Genomic DNA, 19,518 nt, shown 5'->3' on the forward strand with positions numbered 1-19,518 from the left:
TGTGTTGCTCTTTATTCAAATTTTAGGTGCATTAATACACCCAGATATATAGGATCTTAGCCGAAAAAGCCCTGCTCAAGAGCTGATGGCGGGGAACCTGCAGAGAATGAAAATTAAAAGGATGTATTTGTTTTACTTGATTGGTGCAATAAAGGAAAGATAGTGGTATCAGCACACAGAAGATTAACCCTCATTTAGAGGGGGCAATAAACAGCTGTCATTTATTAATTGGCACTAACAGCCAATAAAGGGATTTGTTTCCCAGGGGCATGGATGGTCAAGGCCACGGAATCACAGCCTCTTCCCCAGAAAGAGACAGCCTGAAGTCATCGGTAACAATATTTCCAAAATTATTTATGCCAAGAGGTGGAGAACCAACTCCACTCCTTAATGTGGCCCAGCAGTTGAACGTTGGAAGGAGAGTTGGCTTTTATACTCCGCTTTTCTCTACTTTTAAGGAGTCCCAAAACACCTTACAATCACCTTCCCTCCTTCTCCCCAGAACAGACACCTTCTTGTGAGGTAGGTGGGGCTACCTCACAACCCGGTTCTCCAGATTAGAGTCCACTGCTCATGCGGAGGAGTGGGGAATCGAACCCGGTTCTCCAGATTAGAGTCCACTGCTCATGGGGAGGAGTGGGGAATCGAACCCTGTTCTCCAGATTAGAGTCCACTGCTCATGCGGAGGAGTGGGGAATCGAACCCTGTTCTCCAGATTAGAGTCCACTGCTCATGGGGAGGAGTGGGGAATCGAACCCTGTTCTCCAGATTAGAGTCCACTGCTCATGTGGAGGAGTGGGGAATCGAACCCTGTTCTCCAGATTAGAGTCCACTGCTCATGTGGAGGAGTGGGGAATCGAACCCTGTTCTCCAGATTAGAGTTCACTGCTCATGCAGAGGAGTGGGGAATCGAACCCGGTTCTCCAGATTAGAGTCCGCCACTCATGTGGGAAAGCGGGGAATCGAACTCAGTTCTCCAGATTAGAGTCCACTGCTCATGTGGAGGAGTGGGAAGTCAAACCTGTTTAACCAAATTAGAGTCCACCACTCTTGTGGAGGAGTGGGGAATCGAACCCGGTTCTCCAAATTAGAGTCTGCTGCTCCTACCCACTACACCATGGTGGCTCTCTTAGGGATGGAACAAGCAGAGGACCTTCAAGACCTCTGGGGACAGGAAATTCCATCCCCTGCTGGACCCCCAATTTCTCCCCCTTGCTCTCCCTGGCCACTGATTTCTCTGCATCCCCCCCTTTCCGGGTTTCCAGCCCCTCCATTACCATTTTCTTCCTCCCTCCTTCCCTTGCCCCTGTTTCCACTTTTTATCTTGTCATCGCTTTTCTCCCGGAAGCCTCCACTTGTGCTGGGGTTGCTTCAACCAGTCCTCATACGCCTCAGTTGCTAGGCAACTCCCCAATGCCAAATATTATATCCCAAGATTTCGCAAGATCTCAGGTGCCATTCTCCTTTTAAAAAAGCACCCCAATTTTAAAACGCAAGTGGGGACCTGCAAGACACGTAGGGAGAGGGTGCATCCCTTCCCCCCTCGGATGCCTTCCCTCTTCCCCCTTCTCTGACAATCTGTCCCCTGTTTCTCCCCCTTCCCTTCTCTGTCAACCTACCTTTCTATTTTCCTGCTTTCTCCCCTCATCTGTCAACCTACCCCCTATTTCTCCCCCTTGCCTTATCTGTCAATCTACCCCCCATCTCTTTTGGGGGGCCCTTTCTGGGACCTGTGCAACTCCAGGGCTGCGCTGCTTGAGATCGGTGTGTTGGCTCAGAGAACACTCTTTTATTTAATCCACCCAATGGTTGTTTTTAAATGTCAGATTTTTCTGCAAACCTAAGGGTTCCCCCTTAGCACTGGTCAGAGCAATCGCGCCCCCAATCTGCGGATTTAGATATCCGCAGATAAGAGGGTACACTTGGGAATTAGTATATAGGTGTTTGAGGATTTTTCTGCACACCTGGGGTTCCCCAGGCTTGCACAAACATCCCTTTGGTTGTCCCTGGCCTCACTGAATTGACTTTGTGATCCACACTCTGGAGCCAGGTTCAGAATTGTGTGTGTGTGCATGTGTGTATTAAGTGCTGCCAAGTCACAGCTGAGTTATGGCGACCTTGTAAGGTTTTCAAGGCAAGAGAACTTCCAGAGGTGGTTTGCCATTGCCTTCCTCTGCGTAACAACCCAGGTATTTCTTGGTGGTCTCCCATCCAAGCACTAACCAGCGTGGTGTAGTGGTTAAGAGTGGTGGTTTGGAGCGGTGGAGTCTGATCTGGAGAACCAGGTTTGATTCCTCACTCCTCCACATGAGCGGCGGAGGCTAATCTGGTGAAGCGGGTGGGTTTTCCCACTCATCCACATGAAGCCAGCGGGGTGACCTTGGGCCAGTCACAGCTCTCTTAGAGCTCTGTCAGCCCCACCTACCTCACAGGGTGTCTGTTGTGGGGAGGGGAAGGGAAGGCGCTTGTAAGCCCGTTTGAGTCTCCCTTAAGTGGTAGAGAAAGTCGGCATATAAAAACAAACTCTTTTTCTTGTGTGACCCAGATGTACGGCCTTCTTTATGGGCAGCTGGATTTGTTAAAAATCCAAGATCCAGAGTGGTGTACCGGTCAAGAGCAGTGGTTTGGAGCGGTGGACTCTGATCTGTAGAACTGGGTTCGATTCCCCACTCCTCCACATGAGCAGCAGAGGCTAATCTGGTGAACTGGATTTGTTTCCCCACTCCTACGCATGAAGCCAGCTGGGTGACCTTGGGCTAGTCACACTCTCTCAGCCCCACCTACCTCACAGGGTGTCTGTTGTGGGGAGGGGAAGGGAAGGTGATTGTAAGCCGGTTTGATTCTCACTTAAGTCTTAGAGAAAGTCGGCATATAAAAACCAATCAAAAGAGGGAAACAAAACTGGTCTAACATCTGTAAAATTCCAAAAGTGTCATACTCAAAGCTCTCCGTTTTGTGAGAGAAAGCTGTTGTCCTACTGAAGGGACGTACTATCCATTTTAACACCCATAAGTGCTAAACTTGGCAAGGCAGAATCTTATAATTTCCATCGAGACAGCCCCCACTGAAAAGGGTATGTGTGGGGGTGGGGTGGGGTGGGGGGGAGACCCAGCCATGCATTATTCAAACGCCTTTTAAATTATTCATTGTATGCTCCCTGGCAGGAAGGATACCTGAATAATGATGCAGAAAGAAAATCGTTAATATTGATTTGATGCTAGCGTTTCCCCCATAATTTCAACTGGGATTTTAGTGAAAATAAATAAAAAAACAGGTTGACATTCACAAGCACGTAGCAACAATTAGTTATGCTTGCAGCGTTCTCAACCTCTGCTCCCCTCCCTGATTTCGGGGCACCAAATATTGGGTTTGACCTAAAGTGGCAATGATCTTCTGATTTCCCCTTCCTGCTGGAGACCTCCCGCGTGTCATTCCTCTGGCCCCCCTACCCTCCAGGAACAGCATTTGTAGAGATCGGCAGGCTGCAGTGGACAGGGAGATAGGGTTGCCAACCTCCAGGTACTAGCTGGAGTTCTGCTATTACAACTGAACTCCAGCCAGCAGAGATCAGTTCCCCTGGAGAAAATGGCTGCTTTGGTCATTGGCCTCTATGGCATTGAAAATGGCTGCTTTGGCCATTGGCCTCTATGGCATCCCCTCCCCAAACCCCACCCTCCTCAGGCTCCGCCCCAAAAAACTCCCGCTGGTGGCAAAGATGGACCTGGAAACTAGGTTTGCCAGGTTCAGGTTAGGAAATACCTGGAGATTTTGGGGGCAGAGCCTGAGGAGGGCTGGGTTTGGGGAAGGGAAGGACTTCAATGCCCTAGAGCCCAATTGCCAAAGCGGCCATTTTCTCCAGGTGAACTAATCTCTGTCAGCGGGAGATCAGTTGTAATAGTGGGAGCTCTCCAGCTACTAGATGGAGGTTGGCAACCTTATCCACCAGTGAGCCACAACCAGATGGTCTACCACTGAACCGTGCCCCCTCCCCTAGTTCTAGACTGGGATTGCCATCTTCTATCCAGGACAATACTTTTGACCTTTAGACAGAATCGGTTTACTTAATATATCGTGCAAAACCATAGTTTCACTAAACCATGCTTAGTGTGGTAGTCCAAATGGGAGCCCCTTCAGTAGATATTGTTAGTTAGAACCCATCAGACCAGGATCTGAAACCGTGGCTTGAAGCTGGTTTATTCACCCCACTTAGGTGGTTTATGCATGGGTACTTTCACTCAAATTTGCCCCCTGTCTGTCTTGGTTGTTCCCTGGAGTTATGCATGAGTTTTCCATCCATTAGAGATTACCTTGCTGCCATCCCTCACAAATCCCAGGACTTCCAGTGCCTCTTTTAACCCAATTCTTCCATCTCCCGTGAGCTCAGCCCGGATGAAGTCCCCATGCATAAGGCAAAGCGTGGGACACACAAGCTTGGTTTCTCTCACAGCCAGTTACAAAGCAGCATGTAAAGAGGTGGTGTTTCAAATGCTTCCTGCTTCCTTGGAGCTCTTTCTGAGCAGAAGAAAGGCTTTTTAAAACTGAGGCTTGGATTTCTCTCCCCCTTTTCAGATTGCTCCAGTTTTTTGTTTTTTGTTCTTAAACATTTTTATGCAATTGGGGGGGGGGGTTTTCTTACAGTAAGTACTACAAAGTAAGCCAATTACAAAGCAGCATTTCAAGGGGCGGGGACTTGATTTGAGCTTGGAGACTGCTGCTGCATAGACTCCCAACAGGAAGGTGTGGGTCCAGCAAACAATGGACCTCCGGTTAAACTCCCATGCATAAACAACCTTAGTCGGAATTGTGGTTTTCAACAAAGTGTGAACGCAGATTTCCTGGCTTAATTTTGTCTCCTCGTGGAGCGCTCCCTCTCTGCAATGCAGGCTGGGATACCAGCCAACTCTTCGGTGGGGAAAGAGCGAAGGTAACAGAACCGGCATCTGTGAAACAAACCAGGATCCGGTCAGCTACGAGATCAATTCTTCACACGAATCATAGTTAAAAGGAGCCGTGGTCGTGTGTTATGTCTGAACTGAGCCGCTGAATCCACAGGGGGCTCTTCTTCTATCGCTGTGCAGCAGAGATGGTAACAACAACAACCCGTAGATGTTGTCCTACTTTCGAGTTTTTAATGAGCCTTGACCCAGATAGAATACGGGAGCCCTCAGTTTGAAGGCACTCTTAGGAGAATCAAAAGCAGGCATGAAACATTTCTAATGCAATGACCCTTTAAACTTCTAGAATCTCCACATTTACAAAGGATAGTGCATCTCTGCCCTGACCATTTACACTGAACAAGCAAGAAGCCACAAGGAGTGGATGAGTTTATCCAGAACTAGGGTCGTCCACCTCCAGGTACTAGCTGGAGAACTCCTGCTATTACAACTGATCTCCAGCTAATAGAGATCAGCTCCCCTGGGAGAAAATGGCCGCTTTGGCCATTGGACTCTACGGCATTGAAGCCCCTCCCCAAACCCTGCCCTGCTCAGGCTCCATCCCAAAGACCTCCTGCTGGTAGCGACCTGGCAACCCTCTCTATTGGGTAGGGACTTCAATGCCGTAGAGTCCAATGGCCAAAGCGGCCATTTTCTCCAGGGGAACTGATCTCTATCGGCTGGAGATCAGTTGTAATAGCAGGAGATCTCCAGCTAGGGCCTGGAGGTTGGTAACCTTAATTCTGGGTAAGCACTCCCTGTGGCTTCTTGGTTGTTCCCTATCTACGATCGTTGCACATACGTCAGGCATTCCTTGAATTTGCCGTCAGTGAATGCTGGACGTCATCGGCGAACCGTTCTTATCCCCGGTCAGGGGTGGTTGAGGACTGACGAGTATCTACGAGGCAAATAAAATAGCAGTTCTTGGGTGGTTGAGGATTGATGACGATGTATGAGGCAAACAAGGCAGTCTTTCTTTTTAGAACGATCTGAACGTTATCTGCTGCAAGAATTATATTGATTGTGGTAATCTAAATAATTCAGCGCATTCTGTATGCAGGCACTGTTGATATGGAACCATTAAGTGCAAGGAAAGTAACGGGTGGCATTTCAGGGTAGTTTTTTTTAATTATTTGTTTGTTTTTGGTGATCGTATACCATTCGTACTAAAAATGGCTCCTTCCGTACGTTTGCTTCCTGAATTTGCTATTTCTCTCTCAAAGCACGGTCCACGTCCAACATAACCTTTAGAACAGGGGTCCCCAACCTTTCTGAGCCTGTGGGTACCTTTGGAATTCTGATACCACATGGTGGGTGCACCCTAGGGTTGCCAACCTCCAGGTACTAGCTGGAGATCTCCCGCTATTACAACTGATCTCCGGCTGATAGAGATCAGTTCCCCTGGAGAAAATGGCCACTTTGGCAATTGGACTCTATGGCATTTAGGTCCCTCCCCTCCCCTCCACAAACCCCGCCTTCCTCAGGCTACACCCCCAAAATCTCCAGGTATTTCCCAGCCCGAAGCTGTCAGTAGCACCTTACAGACCAACAAAATTTCTGGCAGGGTATGAACTTTCGTGAGTTGTGGCTCTGAAGAAATGAGCTGTGGCTCGTGAAAGCTCATACCCTACCAGACATTTTCGTTAGTCTTTGAGGAACTACTGGACTGTTACTCTTTTCTACTGACTCCATTTGAGTTAGCCATGTCCAGTTAACCCGCTGGGCTTCAGCCGGTGAGTCAAGACCCACAAGGGTACCATCCCCTCTGACTTTAGGTTGGTCTCCCCAATACCCCCCCCCCCAATTTTCTTTTACTGCAGTTTAAAGGTAAAGGAAGTCCCCTGCGCAAGCACCGGGTCATTCCTGATCCATGGGGTGATGTCACATCCCGGCATTTATTAGGTAGACTATGGGCACTTTCACACAGCCCAAATAATACACTTTCAATCCACTTTCATTGCACCTTAATGATAATTTGCAAGTGGATTTTGCCAGTTCACACAGTAAAATCCACCTTCAAAGTGGATTGAAAGTGGATTGAAAGTGCATTATTTGGGCTGTGTGAAAGTGCCCTTTAACCTTATGGGGTGGTTTGCCAGTGCCTTCCCCAGTCATCTTCTCTTTACCCCCAGCAAGCTGGACACTCGTTTTACCGACCTTGGGAGGATGAAAGGCTGAGTCAACCTTGAGCCGGCTACCTGAGACCGACTTCCATCGGGATCGAACTCAAGTTGTGAGCAGAACGTTTGACTGCAGTACTGCACTTTTTGTGCCACGGGACTAATTCCTACTGCAACCTAGGCCCTTTTTATAACAGAAGGAGAGGGCAGAACAGGGTTGCCAGGTCCAGAAAGTTGACTGTTATCCCAGCCAATCATGTTGACGCCTCTTATTCTGTGTCTTGCTGCAAGAAAAAGGAGACACTTGTTCCTGAAAAAGAAGAAGAGTTGGTTTTTATATGCCGACTTTCTCTCCCACTTAAGGAAGAATCAAACCAGCTTACAATCACCTTCCCCTCCCCACAACAGACACCCTGTGAGGTAGGCGGGGCAGAGAGTGTGTGACTAGCCCAAGGTCACCCAGCTGGCTTCGTGCGTAGGGGTGGGGAAACCAACCCGGCTCACCAGATCAGAGTCCACCGCTCCAAACCACCACTCTTAACCACTACACCACACTGGCTCCCCATCTGAGGCTATCATCGCCTAAAATTTCTGCAACACTTATAGTGGGCCAGCCACCAAGCGTTACTTCTTCCATTAAGCTGCATGTGCTTCAAAACAGTTCTCTTCTATAAAGCCTCAGATGTGTTTTGGACTTTTCTTTCAAGGATAAGGACTCCGAAAGCTTCTCTCCGCATTAGCCGATAAATCGTTTCTCGATGTTCAGGAGGTGCGAATCATGTGACTGTTTGTCCTGAAAATCTAGTGCTTGAAAGCAGCATTACTATTCATTTGAGCAATTTGACTAATTAAGTCATTAACCGCAGATTCTAAAATGTGGATTTTTAAATGGGATTTTAATTGTCGCTATCCGTATGAAAGAGTAATCAATGCAGCTGGAAGAGGGACAGTCTTACATTTTTTAACAATGTATATACACCTCTCAGTTACAGGCAATGAGGTTTAAGAAGCTGTAGGTCCCCCACCCCCAATGCTAAATTATGAAGAAGAAGAGTTGGTTTTTATATGCCGACTTTCTCTACCACTTAAGGAAGAATCAAACCGGTTTACAAACACCTTCCATTCCCCTCCCCACAACAGACGCCTGGTGAGGTAGGTGGGGCTGAGAGAGCTGTGACTAGCCCAAGGTCACCCAGCAGGCTTCATGTGTGGGAGTGGGGAAACCAACCCGGTTCTCCAGATTAGAGTCCACCACTCCAAACCATCGCTCTTAACTACTACACCACGCTCGCTCTGTAAATTATGTGTATTATATAAGAATCTACAAAGTATTTTCACTGTAGTCAAGCTAGGGGAGAGATAAGCATGAAAACCCACACATGGAAAATGCATGGTAAGGTAAGCATGAGCAGCCAGTGTGATGTTGCAGCAAAAAAGGCTAATGCAGCCTTGGGGTGTATCAACAGAGGCATAACATCCAAAACAGAAGATGTCATAGTCCTGCTGTACACCGCAATTGGTCAGGACACATCTGGAGTCTTGTGTGCAGTTCTGGAGGCCTAATTTCAAAAAGGATGTGGACAAAATGGAGCGGGTGCAGAGGAGAGCGACGAGGATGATCAGGGGCCTGGAGTCCAAGCCCTAGGCTGCAAGAACTGGGAATGCTCAGTCTGGAGAAGAGGTGGTTGAGGGGGGACAGGATTGCTCTCTTGAAGTATTTGAAGGGCTGTCACTTAGAGGAGGGCAGGGAGCTGTTCCTGTTGGCAGCAGAGGATAAGACTCACAATAATGGGTTTAAATTGTGGGCAGAAAGGTACCATCTGGATATTAGGGGGAAATTTTTTACAGTAAGAGTTGTTTGACAGAGGAATCGGCTACGTAGGGAGGTGGTGAGCTCCCCCTCACTGGCAGTCTTTAAGCAGAGGCTGGACAAGCACTTGACAGGGATTCTCTAGGCTGATCCTGCATTTAGCAGAGGGTTGGACTAGATGGCCTCTATGGCCCCTTCCAACTCCGTGATTCTGTGATTCTAAAGGAAGCCGAACAAGGGTTATTACTGCGTATGAGAACTCTCATGGCTATTTGCAACTGTTCCTCGAGCAACATTTCCCAGCAAGCTGAGCTGACTGTTTTGCCAGCTGTGGGAAATGCTCAGAATGCCTCGAGTAGATCTCAAGGGTTCTTGAAACTGAAAAACTTAAAATGAAACAACGACCATCTCAGCAGCACATTCAAAAATACAAATGAAAATATTGTTCTCATCACGGGCAACATATAATAATGTTACCTGACAGGATTAGAAGCCATCTATAATGTCTTCATTATGTTTCACCTTGAATCGTTTTTATGGGCGGTGCTGGTAAGCCAAATGCAGACTTCAAATAAGGTTTATATGGATAAAACCTGCGACTTAATCTTAGGAAACTAAACACCTGATGTATCCCATCAGTATACCGGTAATTATTCTCTGTAAAACCCTGAGCATCTGAAGCCATGCATTGGAGAAAGAGAATTAGTGGTACCCTGGTAAATGTAACCGTCTGTGCACAAAATCTTGTCAGGTTGTCATGTTCTACCAGATTTTGTTCTATCTTAACTCCTTAAAACTCCTTAAAACTGCTGGTGTATTTAATGGAATTTAATGTGTGCCAATGGGGTATAATGGTTAGTGTGTTGGATTAAGATCTGGGAGTTCCTGGTTCGAATCCCCACCCTGCCTTGAAAACTTGCTGGATGATTAGGGTTGCCAGCTTGATATTTTGGGGGGTGGAGCCTGAGAAGGGCAGGGTTTGGGGAGGGGAAGGACTTCAATGGGGTATAATGCCATAGAGTCCACCTTCCAAAGCAGCCATTTTCACCAGGGGAACTGATCTCTGTCACCTGGAGATCAGTTGTAACAACAGGAGATCTCCAGCTACCACCTGGAGGTTGGCAACCCTATGGGTGACATTGGGCCAGTCACATGCTCTCAGCCTTACCTACCTCGCTGGGTTGTTGTTAAGATAAAATTGAGGAGAGAATGGCAGAAGTCGCTTTGGGTTCCACCTGAGAGAAAGGCAGTTGTATAACCGAAGTAAATAAATAAATAAGATAATTTAGGCCTACAAACATTGTTTTAAAAATACGTGGTTATTAAGATTTTATGCAGAGATGGTACTTTTCCTCACTAACTATCAATAGTTTAATTCGGGACATTGGTAGAGAGACCCTAAATTAAGGAACACAAATGCATATATTTTTACGTTCATTTCCAATGGAATTGAACAGTTTTCTTTTAAATAAAGTTGATATCTTTCCCTGTTGCGTTTTCATCCCAGCTTAGGCCGGCAAACCCCCTGCTCAATGCAGGATCAGCCTAGAGCATCCCTGACAAGTGCTTGTCCAGCCTCTGCTTAAAGACTGTAAATATTATGAGGCAAACCAGTTGAGAACACTGGTATCATATCTGGAAGAAGCCTGTGATAAGTCATGGGTTAGGTATGGAAGTGGCTGGGGAAAATCTAGAATTAATTCAAAAATTGTATTTGGAGGGGAAAAAGCAAGAGACACAAAATGGGTTGAGAATCCTTTTCTGTACACTATATTAAAAATGGAAAAATAAATTAATTCCAGAAGTATCCCCACTGCTTCCATTAAGAAGAACAGTTGGTTTTTATATGCCGATTTTCTTAACCTTTTAAGGAGAATCAAACCGGCTTACAATCTCCTTCCCTTCCTCTCTCCACAACAGACACCTTGTGAGGTAGGTGAGGCTGAAAGAGCTCAAAGAGAACTGTGACTGGCCCAAGGTCACCCAGCAGACTTCATGTGTAGGAGTGGGGAAACCAACCTGGTTCACCAGATTAGAGTCCGCCACTCTTAACCACTACCCCAAGCTGAAAGCATTGTGAGGATCCACTCATATTCTTCCTCTGTTCACTCTTGTCTCCATCTTCCTCTCCAAACTGCATCACCTCCCCTGTGCCAGATTTTAGATAGTGTGCTCTGCTACTCTTTAAAACACCATGCATAGTGGTTAGCAGTAACGAAATCTTGATCTCTGGATATATAGAACAAGACATGGTTGTGTGGGCTACTGTGGTACATATATACACAGGACTATTACATTCACTTTTAGTACAAGATCAAAACTGACTTTAGTAAGCATTGTTTTTTCCCCCTCCTCTGGGATTCTCTAGCAAGTGAATGTTCTCTACTTGATCTATTGTCCAATATTATACTGTCACCCTAAGCGTTTCGCTCTAACTTTTAATTTTAAAAAAAATCTTCCTCCAGCTTCCTTTTGTCGAAGATGGGTACCACTTTTATCACAACGGCTTGCCCAAGATTCGGAGACGACGCAGTCTTAAGCATCAGCTTCGCTTAGAAAAAGATCCTCGGGTAAGTCATCTCCGAATGACTTTCCATCTTGCAATTACTGTTTGAAAGCATACGAGTTGCATTGTTATGAGAATGTGAAGTAACAGAGAGAGAGCAAGACCCCTGGTGAGAACTTCATGTATATATGATTTGCTTTTTTGAGGGCATCTACTAAACGTGTGATGATTCCTCGAGAGAGACCCACAGCTGTACACATGTAAATTCCCCTTTTTCCCAGGGGAATTTATCTCTGGAGATGAGCTGTAATTCTGGGGGATCTCCAGGACCCACCTGGAGACTGGCATCCCTAGTGGTACCTCTGCTTAGGGTGGCTCTGAAACTATATCTGTTGTGGCCACCCTCCCAAGATTTGGAGTTTCCAGCTGCTCCCACCATGTTCTCTCTCCATTCACCCACCCCTGGGGTTGAAAAACAGAATGAGATGGGGATTCAACTCGGTCTGTTCCAAAATTATACAAGGCAAAAATATCGTGCAAAATTCATCATGGTGACAATCTGCTGAACATTAATAGCTAAACCCTGTAGCAGGATTGACAGTTTAATCCAAAACTGAGTTACACCCTTCTAAACCCATTGACTTCAAAGGACTTAGAAGGGGATATATCTGCATAGGATTGCATTGTTGTTTGAAGAAGAGTTGGTTTTTATATGCCAACTTTCTCTGCCACTTAAGAAAGACTCAAACCGGCTTACAATCACCTTCTCTTCCCCTCCCCACAACAGACACCCTGTGAGGTAGGTGGGGCTGAGAGAGCTCTAAGAGAGCTGTGACTAGCCCAAGGTCACCCATCTGGCTTCATGTGGAGGAGTGGGGAGACCAACCCAGTTCACCAGATTAGCCTCCGCCGCTCATGTGGAGGAGTGGGAAATCAAACCCAGTTCTCCAGATCAGAGTCCACCGCTCCAAACCACCGCTCTTAATCACTAAGCCACGCTGGTTCTCTTGTTTGCTTGTTTGGGTGCATAATTGCTTTGTAGCCAGTTTCCATGGGAGCATATCATTATGAAAATGAATTCATTTATTTGCTGCCTTTATTTCCCACATGTCCACAGTTGTCTGTCTATGTATCCATCCATCCATTTTTATCCCCTGCCATGAACATAAAGGTGGTATATGTGGTTGCCCACCCCCCGCCACCCATTTTTTCATGCAATAACCTTATAAGGTAGATTAGAGTGATGAATAGCTCTGGTTCTGCCTCTCCCTAAAAGGATTCAGTGAGTGGCCCAGTTGAGGGAGAGTTAGTCAGTAGGATCTGGAGAGCAACTGAGGAAGAGCTGGCAGTTCTGAGCTAGGGAGAGCCATGAGAGTAGCCTATCAACGGCTGAGGAAAAGCCCTGCTGGATCAGGCCAAGGCTCATCAAGTCCAGCAGTCTGTTCTCACAGTGGCCAACCAGGTGCCTCTAGGAAGCCCACAAACAAGACAACAGCAGCAGCATTGTCCTGCCTGTGTTCCAAAAAACCTAAGATAATGGGCATGCTCCTTTGATACTGAAGAGAACAGGTATGCATCATGACTAGTATCCATTTTGACTAGTAGCCATGGATAGCCCTCTCCTCCATGAACATGTCCACTCCCCTCTTAAAGCCTTCCAAGTTGGCAGCCAACACCACATCCTGGGGCAGGGAGTTTCACAATTTAACTATGCGCTGTGCAAAGAAAAACTTCCTTTTATCAGTTTTGAATCTCTCACCCTCCAGCTTCAGCAGATGACCCCAAATTCTGGTATTATGAGAAAAGGAGAAAAGCTTTTCTCCTTTTCTCATAATACCAGAATTTGGGGTCATCTGCTGAAGCTGGAGGGTGAGAGATTCAAAACTGATAAAAGGACGTTTTTCTTTGCACAGCGCATAGTTAAATTGTCCAAATTCTCCATACCATGCATAATTTTATAGACCTCTACCATTTCTCCCCTTAACTGCCTTCTTTCCAAGCTAAACAGCCCTATCCAGTTACAAAGAGTTCTAGAAGCATGAACTGAATTAGAGTTCAAGTTTAAGAACTGAGAACCTTTATTTGTATGTATGAATCACTCCCCTGTTGTGTTAAACCTTCGACAAAAGTAAACTCTCTTTTTTTTTGTATTAACCCTGCTGATGGGATGCCTACTGTCACAGGGAAAGAATGGACCATATGCTCTGGCACACACCCATAAAGCCTCTATCGCCATACGTGTACATATCTGTGAATAAATGGTGGCAGCGTAAAAAGAACCTGGCAAACCTATCCACAGAAAAGAAAAGAGAGGATATGTTCCTGGGATTCTTATAGAATTTTAGAATCATAGAGTTGGAAGGGACCACCAGGGTCATCTAGTCCAACCCCCTGCACAATGCAGGACATTCACAACTACCCTCCCCCTACATCCCCAGTGACCACCACCACATGCCCAGAAGTTGGCCAAGATGCGTTCTCTCTCATCATCTGCTTAAGGTTGTAGAATCGGCATTGCTGACAGATGGCCATCTAACCTCTTCTTAAAAGCCTGCAGGGAAGGAGCACTTACCACCTCCCGAGGAAGCCTGTTCCACTGAGGAACTGCTCTAACTGTTAGAAAATTCTTCCTAATGTCAAGACGGAAACTCTTTTGATTTAATTTCAACCAGTTGTTTCTGGTCTGACCTTCTGGGGCAACAGAAAACAACTTGGCACCATCCTCTATGTGACAGCCCTTCAAGTACTTTGTATCCCTTTGGGAACGGCTTTAAGCATCTGTGCAACTATGCATTGGAAATGGAGTATCCCTTAGGGGAACACTACAAGATTTATTTGGCATAGCAGCTTTTTTCATCCCTATGGGAGAAAGGAAATAATATGAGAATTTTGAATGCATACAAATTGGCTTTGACTAAACGGGGCTGAGGAAGAACAGAAATGATTGTCCCCCTTGCTACTCTCCTATGAAGATTTGTTGCAGTTCATTGTTGGATACTTGTACCTGTATGGGACTGTTTATACCAAATTCCCTTGCCATTCTTTTATGAAGATTACTCATAGTGGAACTTTTGAGACTTGTACCCTTTAGGACTGTTAACATAGGACTGTATATAGATTTGTGTGTTGTATGTCATTCACTGCACTTAATACACCTTGTTTTTGTAAACTTGTGATTGATTGATTGAATATCATCAGCCTTTCCTGTACTTAGTTCCTTACCTGAGGTAGTAGTACAGAGGTGTTTATTTTGGTTGCTTAACCTCCAGGTACTATCTGGAGATCTCCTGCTACTACAACTGATCTCCAACCGACAGAGATCAGTTCCCCTGGAGAAAATGGCTGCTTTGGCAATTGGACTCAGGCTTCGCCCCAAAAACCTCCTGCCAGTGGCGAAGAGGTACCTGGTAACCCTATGTATGTGGTTTAGGTTGCCAGCTCCAGTTTGGGAAATACCTGAAGATTTTTGGGGTGGAGCCTGAGAAGGGCGGAGTTTGGAGAGGGGAGGGACTTCAGTGGGGTATAATGCCATATGATAGAGTCCACCTTCCAAAGAGCCCATTTTCTCCAGGGGAACTGATCTCTGTCACCTGGAGATCAGTTGTGATCTCAAGAGCTACCCCCTGGACATACAGGCATAGGATGCTAGAAGGAAGATTGTTAAGAAATGTCTCCTCTGAAACTTCCATGGATTTTGCTTGGGCAACATTATGAAGAGGTGCGACTGAAGAAAGATATGAAAGAGGTAGTACTGGATTCCTCTCTTGCTGATTTTTGTTGCTCCATTACTCATTGTTGTTTGGTAGCTCTGCTTTCTTCGGTGGCCACTTCTGCCCACCCAACGCATTGTGACTCTAACTTACTGATGTTCCAACTAGCCGTGTTACTCGATTCACAAACCGCGGCAGAATTTCAAGTCTATTTTCAACTTGTCCCACGAGCTGCCTGATTTTGCTGGATGCTCTTACAAGCTGGCAACTTACTCCACTTTTTGCCTGCCGCCACGAGAAGTTGCCACGGCATGGGACATGACAGCTTCAGTGCAGATGTTGTAGTTGTTTAGTTTCATTTAGTAGGCTCCAATTGCGATGCACAAATGTTGGGGTTGTGCTATGTATATTTGTGTCATACTCTCAATGGAGAGCCAGCATGGTGTAGTGGTCAAGAGCGGTGGGTTGGAGCTGTGGACTTTAATCTGGAGTATCGAGTTTGATTCCCCACTCATCCACGTGAGTGGTGGACGCTAATCTGGTGAACTGGGTTGGTTTCCCCACTCCTCCACACGAAGCCAGCTGGGTGACCTCGGGCTAGTCACAGCTCTCTTAGAGCTCTCTCAGCCCTACCTACCTCACAGAGTGTCTGTTGAGGGGAGAATAAGGGAAGGGTAAGCCAGTATAAAACCAACTCATATGAAAACCAACTCTTCTTCTTCTTTTTCTTTTTCTTTTTCTTTTTCTTTTTCTTTTTCTTTTTCTCTTTCTTTTTCTTTTTCTTCTTCTTCTTCTTCTTCTTCTTTTTCTTTTTTCTTCTTTTTCTTTCTTCTTCTTTTTCTTCTTTTTTACCAGATGATTTTTCATGTTATTATAAACATATTTATAGCATACGTACACTTGCCTTTGGTGATAGCTGCTGTTACTTTTTGTCTGTTAACCCCCTGGAGGTTCACAACCCTAAAGTGGTTCTCCATTGCTCGATCTTATCCTCATAACAACCGTGTGAGGTAGTTAAGCAGAGAGAATGACTGGCCTAGGATCACCCAGCAAGCATCATGATATAAATTAGGGATGTGAACCTGGGTTTCCCAGATCCCAGCCCAACACCCTATGCATCACACCACACTGACTCTTCTTCCTTCCACACCTGAAGCTTCCAAGAGACGTTTGTCTTGATTCTTTTGTATGCATCAAAATCACATAGGAAGGATTTGAACTGGTTGCATTTTGCTAATTTAGCTTTAATCACAAATACAAAGCACCCCAGCGGGGCGGTCAGCTCAGCGTTCACAAATGAGGTGTGACTGGGAACTCATCTGCTTATCGTGTACAAACTGTACGCGGGGGGCAATCCTATAATGAGAGAGTTGAACAGGAGAGTCATTTAAATTCATAATGAATAAGGCAAAGGAAACCAAATAGCCAAAAGCTCTCATTCGGCTCTGTATCAGAAAGGCCAGCCTTCTGCCAAGGGATGAGATTTACTACCCGCTTTCTTATCAAACCGAAACTTGTTTCATTTTCTTGTTAGGCTGACAGAGCGCGATACGTTCAGAAAGAAAAAAATGGTGTTTTGTTACTTCGGGAGCGGCGTTCTATTTACGCCATTGTTTCTCGCTGTTTTTTTTATTATTATTATTATTTTTTTATTTTTTATGTATTAAGGGGTACAAAAGGGAAAAAAAGGAAGGGGAAAAGATATATCATGAATATATAAAAACATCGTTACAGTTTCTGTTAAAAAATAAGCTTATAGAGTACAACAAAGTATCAAACAAACATTGTACAGTTTATCTAATAAAATGGTGTTTTGAAAATAATTATCTTTCATTTGTCAATATGTCGTTTTGAAAGAAATACTAACTGATCAATTGCTTATCTGGAGGACATATAAGTATAAAATAACTCCCAAGTATAAAATAACTCCCATTTCTCAGCTGTTGTTTGAGGGTTTTTTTTTTTTGCCCTGATGTAAATTCTCTTAGGGACCTTATCTGAGGAAATGGCTGATAGAAACATGTTCCGGCAGGAGTCTTAGGAAAAACAGTGTTTCGAGATCAGATTAATGTGATCTCTAAAACGCCATTTATCTCCCCCCGGATCTCAGCACGAAGAGGCCTGTTTGCAACATTTTGGAAAAAGCAGATTATCTCGATAGATAGAAACCGCAGATAGCCCTCCATCGTGCACTGCTGCAGGGCAGGATATATGGGTCGGCTGGACTGTTTTGTGTGTTTTCTGGGGAGGGCACGGTTTTACGGCCGAGACGCTGCCACCATGGGGTGACCTTCCTATTACAGAACAAACAAAGAGCGCGTGGAGATGGAGACCTCAGCTGTTATATCCGTGGCTTGGCGAGCTTTAATTAGAAAATGTCTTCTAGGAGAATAAAGATGAAGCACCAGCCGTCTCCTTCACAATATTAAAAAACCGGACTCCGAGATGCCAAATTACAACCTTTGACTTCAAGGGTCGTAAAATGGAGAGAGCAGCCTGTTTATATCTGCTGCGTCCTGACCCTCCCGCCATGTCCTTCTCTCCCCCTTCTGCCGCCTCTCCCCCTGCCGCCACATCCTCCAGCCTCCGAGCAGGGATGGGAGCTCTGAGAAAAGCTCTTTTAGTTCCCTCCCCTCAGCATGCTGCTCTGGGAGGGGCTGGGCCTGAACGGTAGAGCCTCTGCTCGACGTGCAGAAGGTCCCAGGTTCATTCCCTGGCATCTCCAGTTAAAGGAACTAGGCAAGTAGGTGATGTGAAAGACCTCTGCCTGAGACCCTGGAGAGCCATGGACAGAGCCTCTGCTTGGCATGCAGAAGGTCCAGGGTTCAATCCCCGGCATCTCCAGTTAAAGGGACTAGGCAAGTAAGTGATGTGAAAGACCTCTGCCTGAGACCCTGGTGAGCCGCTGCCGGTCTGAGTAGACAGTACTGACTTTGATGGACCCAGGGTCTGATTCAGTATATGGCAGCTTCATGTGTTCATAGAGCACTTGCTTGCTCTCCATGACTAAGGTTGCCAACTTGGGTGGCGCTAGAGATCTCCTGCTATTACAACTGATCTCCAAGCGACAGACATCAGTTCTCCTGGAGAAGATGGCCTCTTTGGAAGGTGGACTCTATGGCATTATAGCCCACTGAAGTCACTCCCCTCCCGAAGCCCCACCCTCCTCAGGCGCCATCCCCCAAATGTCTAGGTATTTCTCAACCCGGAGCTGGAAACCCTACAGTACGCCCCCTTCTCCTCCCTGGCTGGCATTTCCTTCTCTGTTCTTCTAACTCCACTCCCTTCACCAGTGTGGTGTAGTGGTTAAGACCAGTGGTTTGGAGTGGTGGACTCTGATCTGGAGAACCGGGTTTGATTCCCCACTTCTCCACATGAGGGGTGGACGCTAATCCGTTGAACTGGATTTGTTTCCCCACTCCTACACAAGAAGCCAGCTGGGTGACCTTGGGCAAGTTACAGCTCTGTTAGAGCTCTCTCACCCCCACCTACCTCACAGGGTGTCTGTTGTGGGGAGGGGAAGGGAAGGTGATTGTAAGCCGGTTTGAGTCTCCCTTAAGTGGTAGAGAAAGTCGGCATATAAAAACCAACTCTTCTTCTTCTTCTTCTTTCTTTTTCTTTTCCTCCTCTTCCTCCTTCTCCTCCTCCTCCTTCTTCTCCTCCTCCTCCTCTGTCAGCTGGATACCAGTTGTAATAGCAGGAGATCTCCAGCTAGTACCTGCAGGTTGGCAATCCTACCTCCAAGGCATCCATTTTCTCCTGGGGAACTGATCTCTGTAGTCTGGAGATGAGCTATAATTCTGGGAGCTCCCCAGGCCCCACCTGGAGGTTGTCATCCCTAGGGACCCTCTGCTCTTTTAGAGGGAGTTCTCTACGGGGAGTGGGCAGCTGGTATATGGCTGCCAGCCCACGTGGAGAACACCTGATGATTGTCATATCTTGTTCAGCCTTATCGTGGTTGAGTTAGGGTTTCCAGCCTCCAGATACTAGCTGGAGATCTCCTGCTATTATAACTGATCTCCAGCAGACAGAGATCAGTTCCCCTGGAGAAAATGGCCGCTTTGGCCATTGGACTCTATGGCATTGAAGTCCTCCCCCAAACCACGCCCTCCTCAGGCTCCGCCCCTAAAATCTCCCGCCGGTAGCGAAGAGAGACCTGGCAACCCTAGGTTGAGTCCAGACGAACCTACATTGAGTGTGCTGATAAGTGTGAGAGAATTGACAGCAGAGCCTTAACTTGGCCTGAAAATGTCAAAATAGAGCTCAATATTGAATATTTACCTTTTTTTTTTTTTGCATGAGATAGGAACGTGTTAGATGCCGCGCGGTTTCTCTCTCCTTCACGTTGCAGCGCCTGAACCAGAGGCAAAATTGCTATAACGATGCACAGTTTGAATTTTAAAATATTCCCGGCCTGACCTAAATAAATCACTCTCTC

At 46.2% G+C, this 19,518-nt stretch overlaps 1 protein-coding gene across 1 annotated transcript in view; it reads left to right on the forward strand.

Annotated features, from left to right (window-relative positions):
- Window positions 1–19,518, forward strand: part of PCSK2 (proprotein convertase subtilisin/kexin type 2) — a 122,788-nt gene that overhangs the window by 13,998 nt on the left and 89,272 nt on the right. Inside the window, exon 2 of the mRNA XM_056856799.1 lies at window positions 11,330–11,434. Within this exon, the coding sequence (XP_056712777.1) occupies window positions 11,330–11,434 (105 nt within the window). The remainder of the gene's footprint in view (window positions 1–11,329; window positions 11,435–19,518) is intronic.

The sequence above is a fragment of the Euleptes europaea genome, chromosome 10 (assembly GCF_029931775.1).
Source record: "Euleptes europaea isolate rEulEur1 chromosome 10, rEulEur1.hap1, whole genome shotgun sequence".
Taxonomy (NCBI): Eukaryota; Metazoa; Chordata; class Lepidosauria; order Squamata; family Sphaerodactylidae; genus Euleptes; species Euleptes europaea.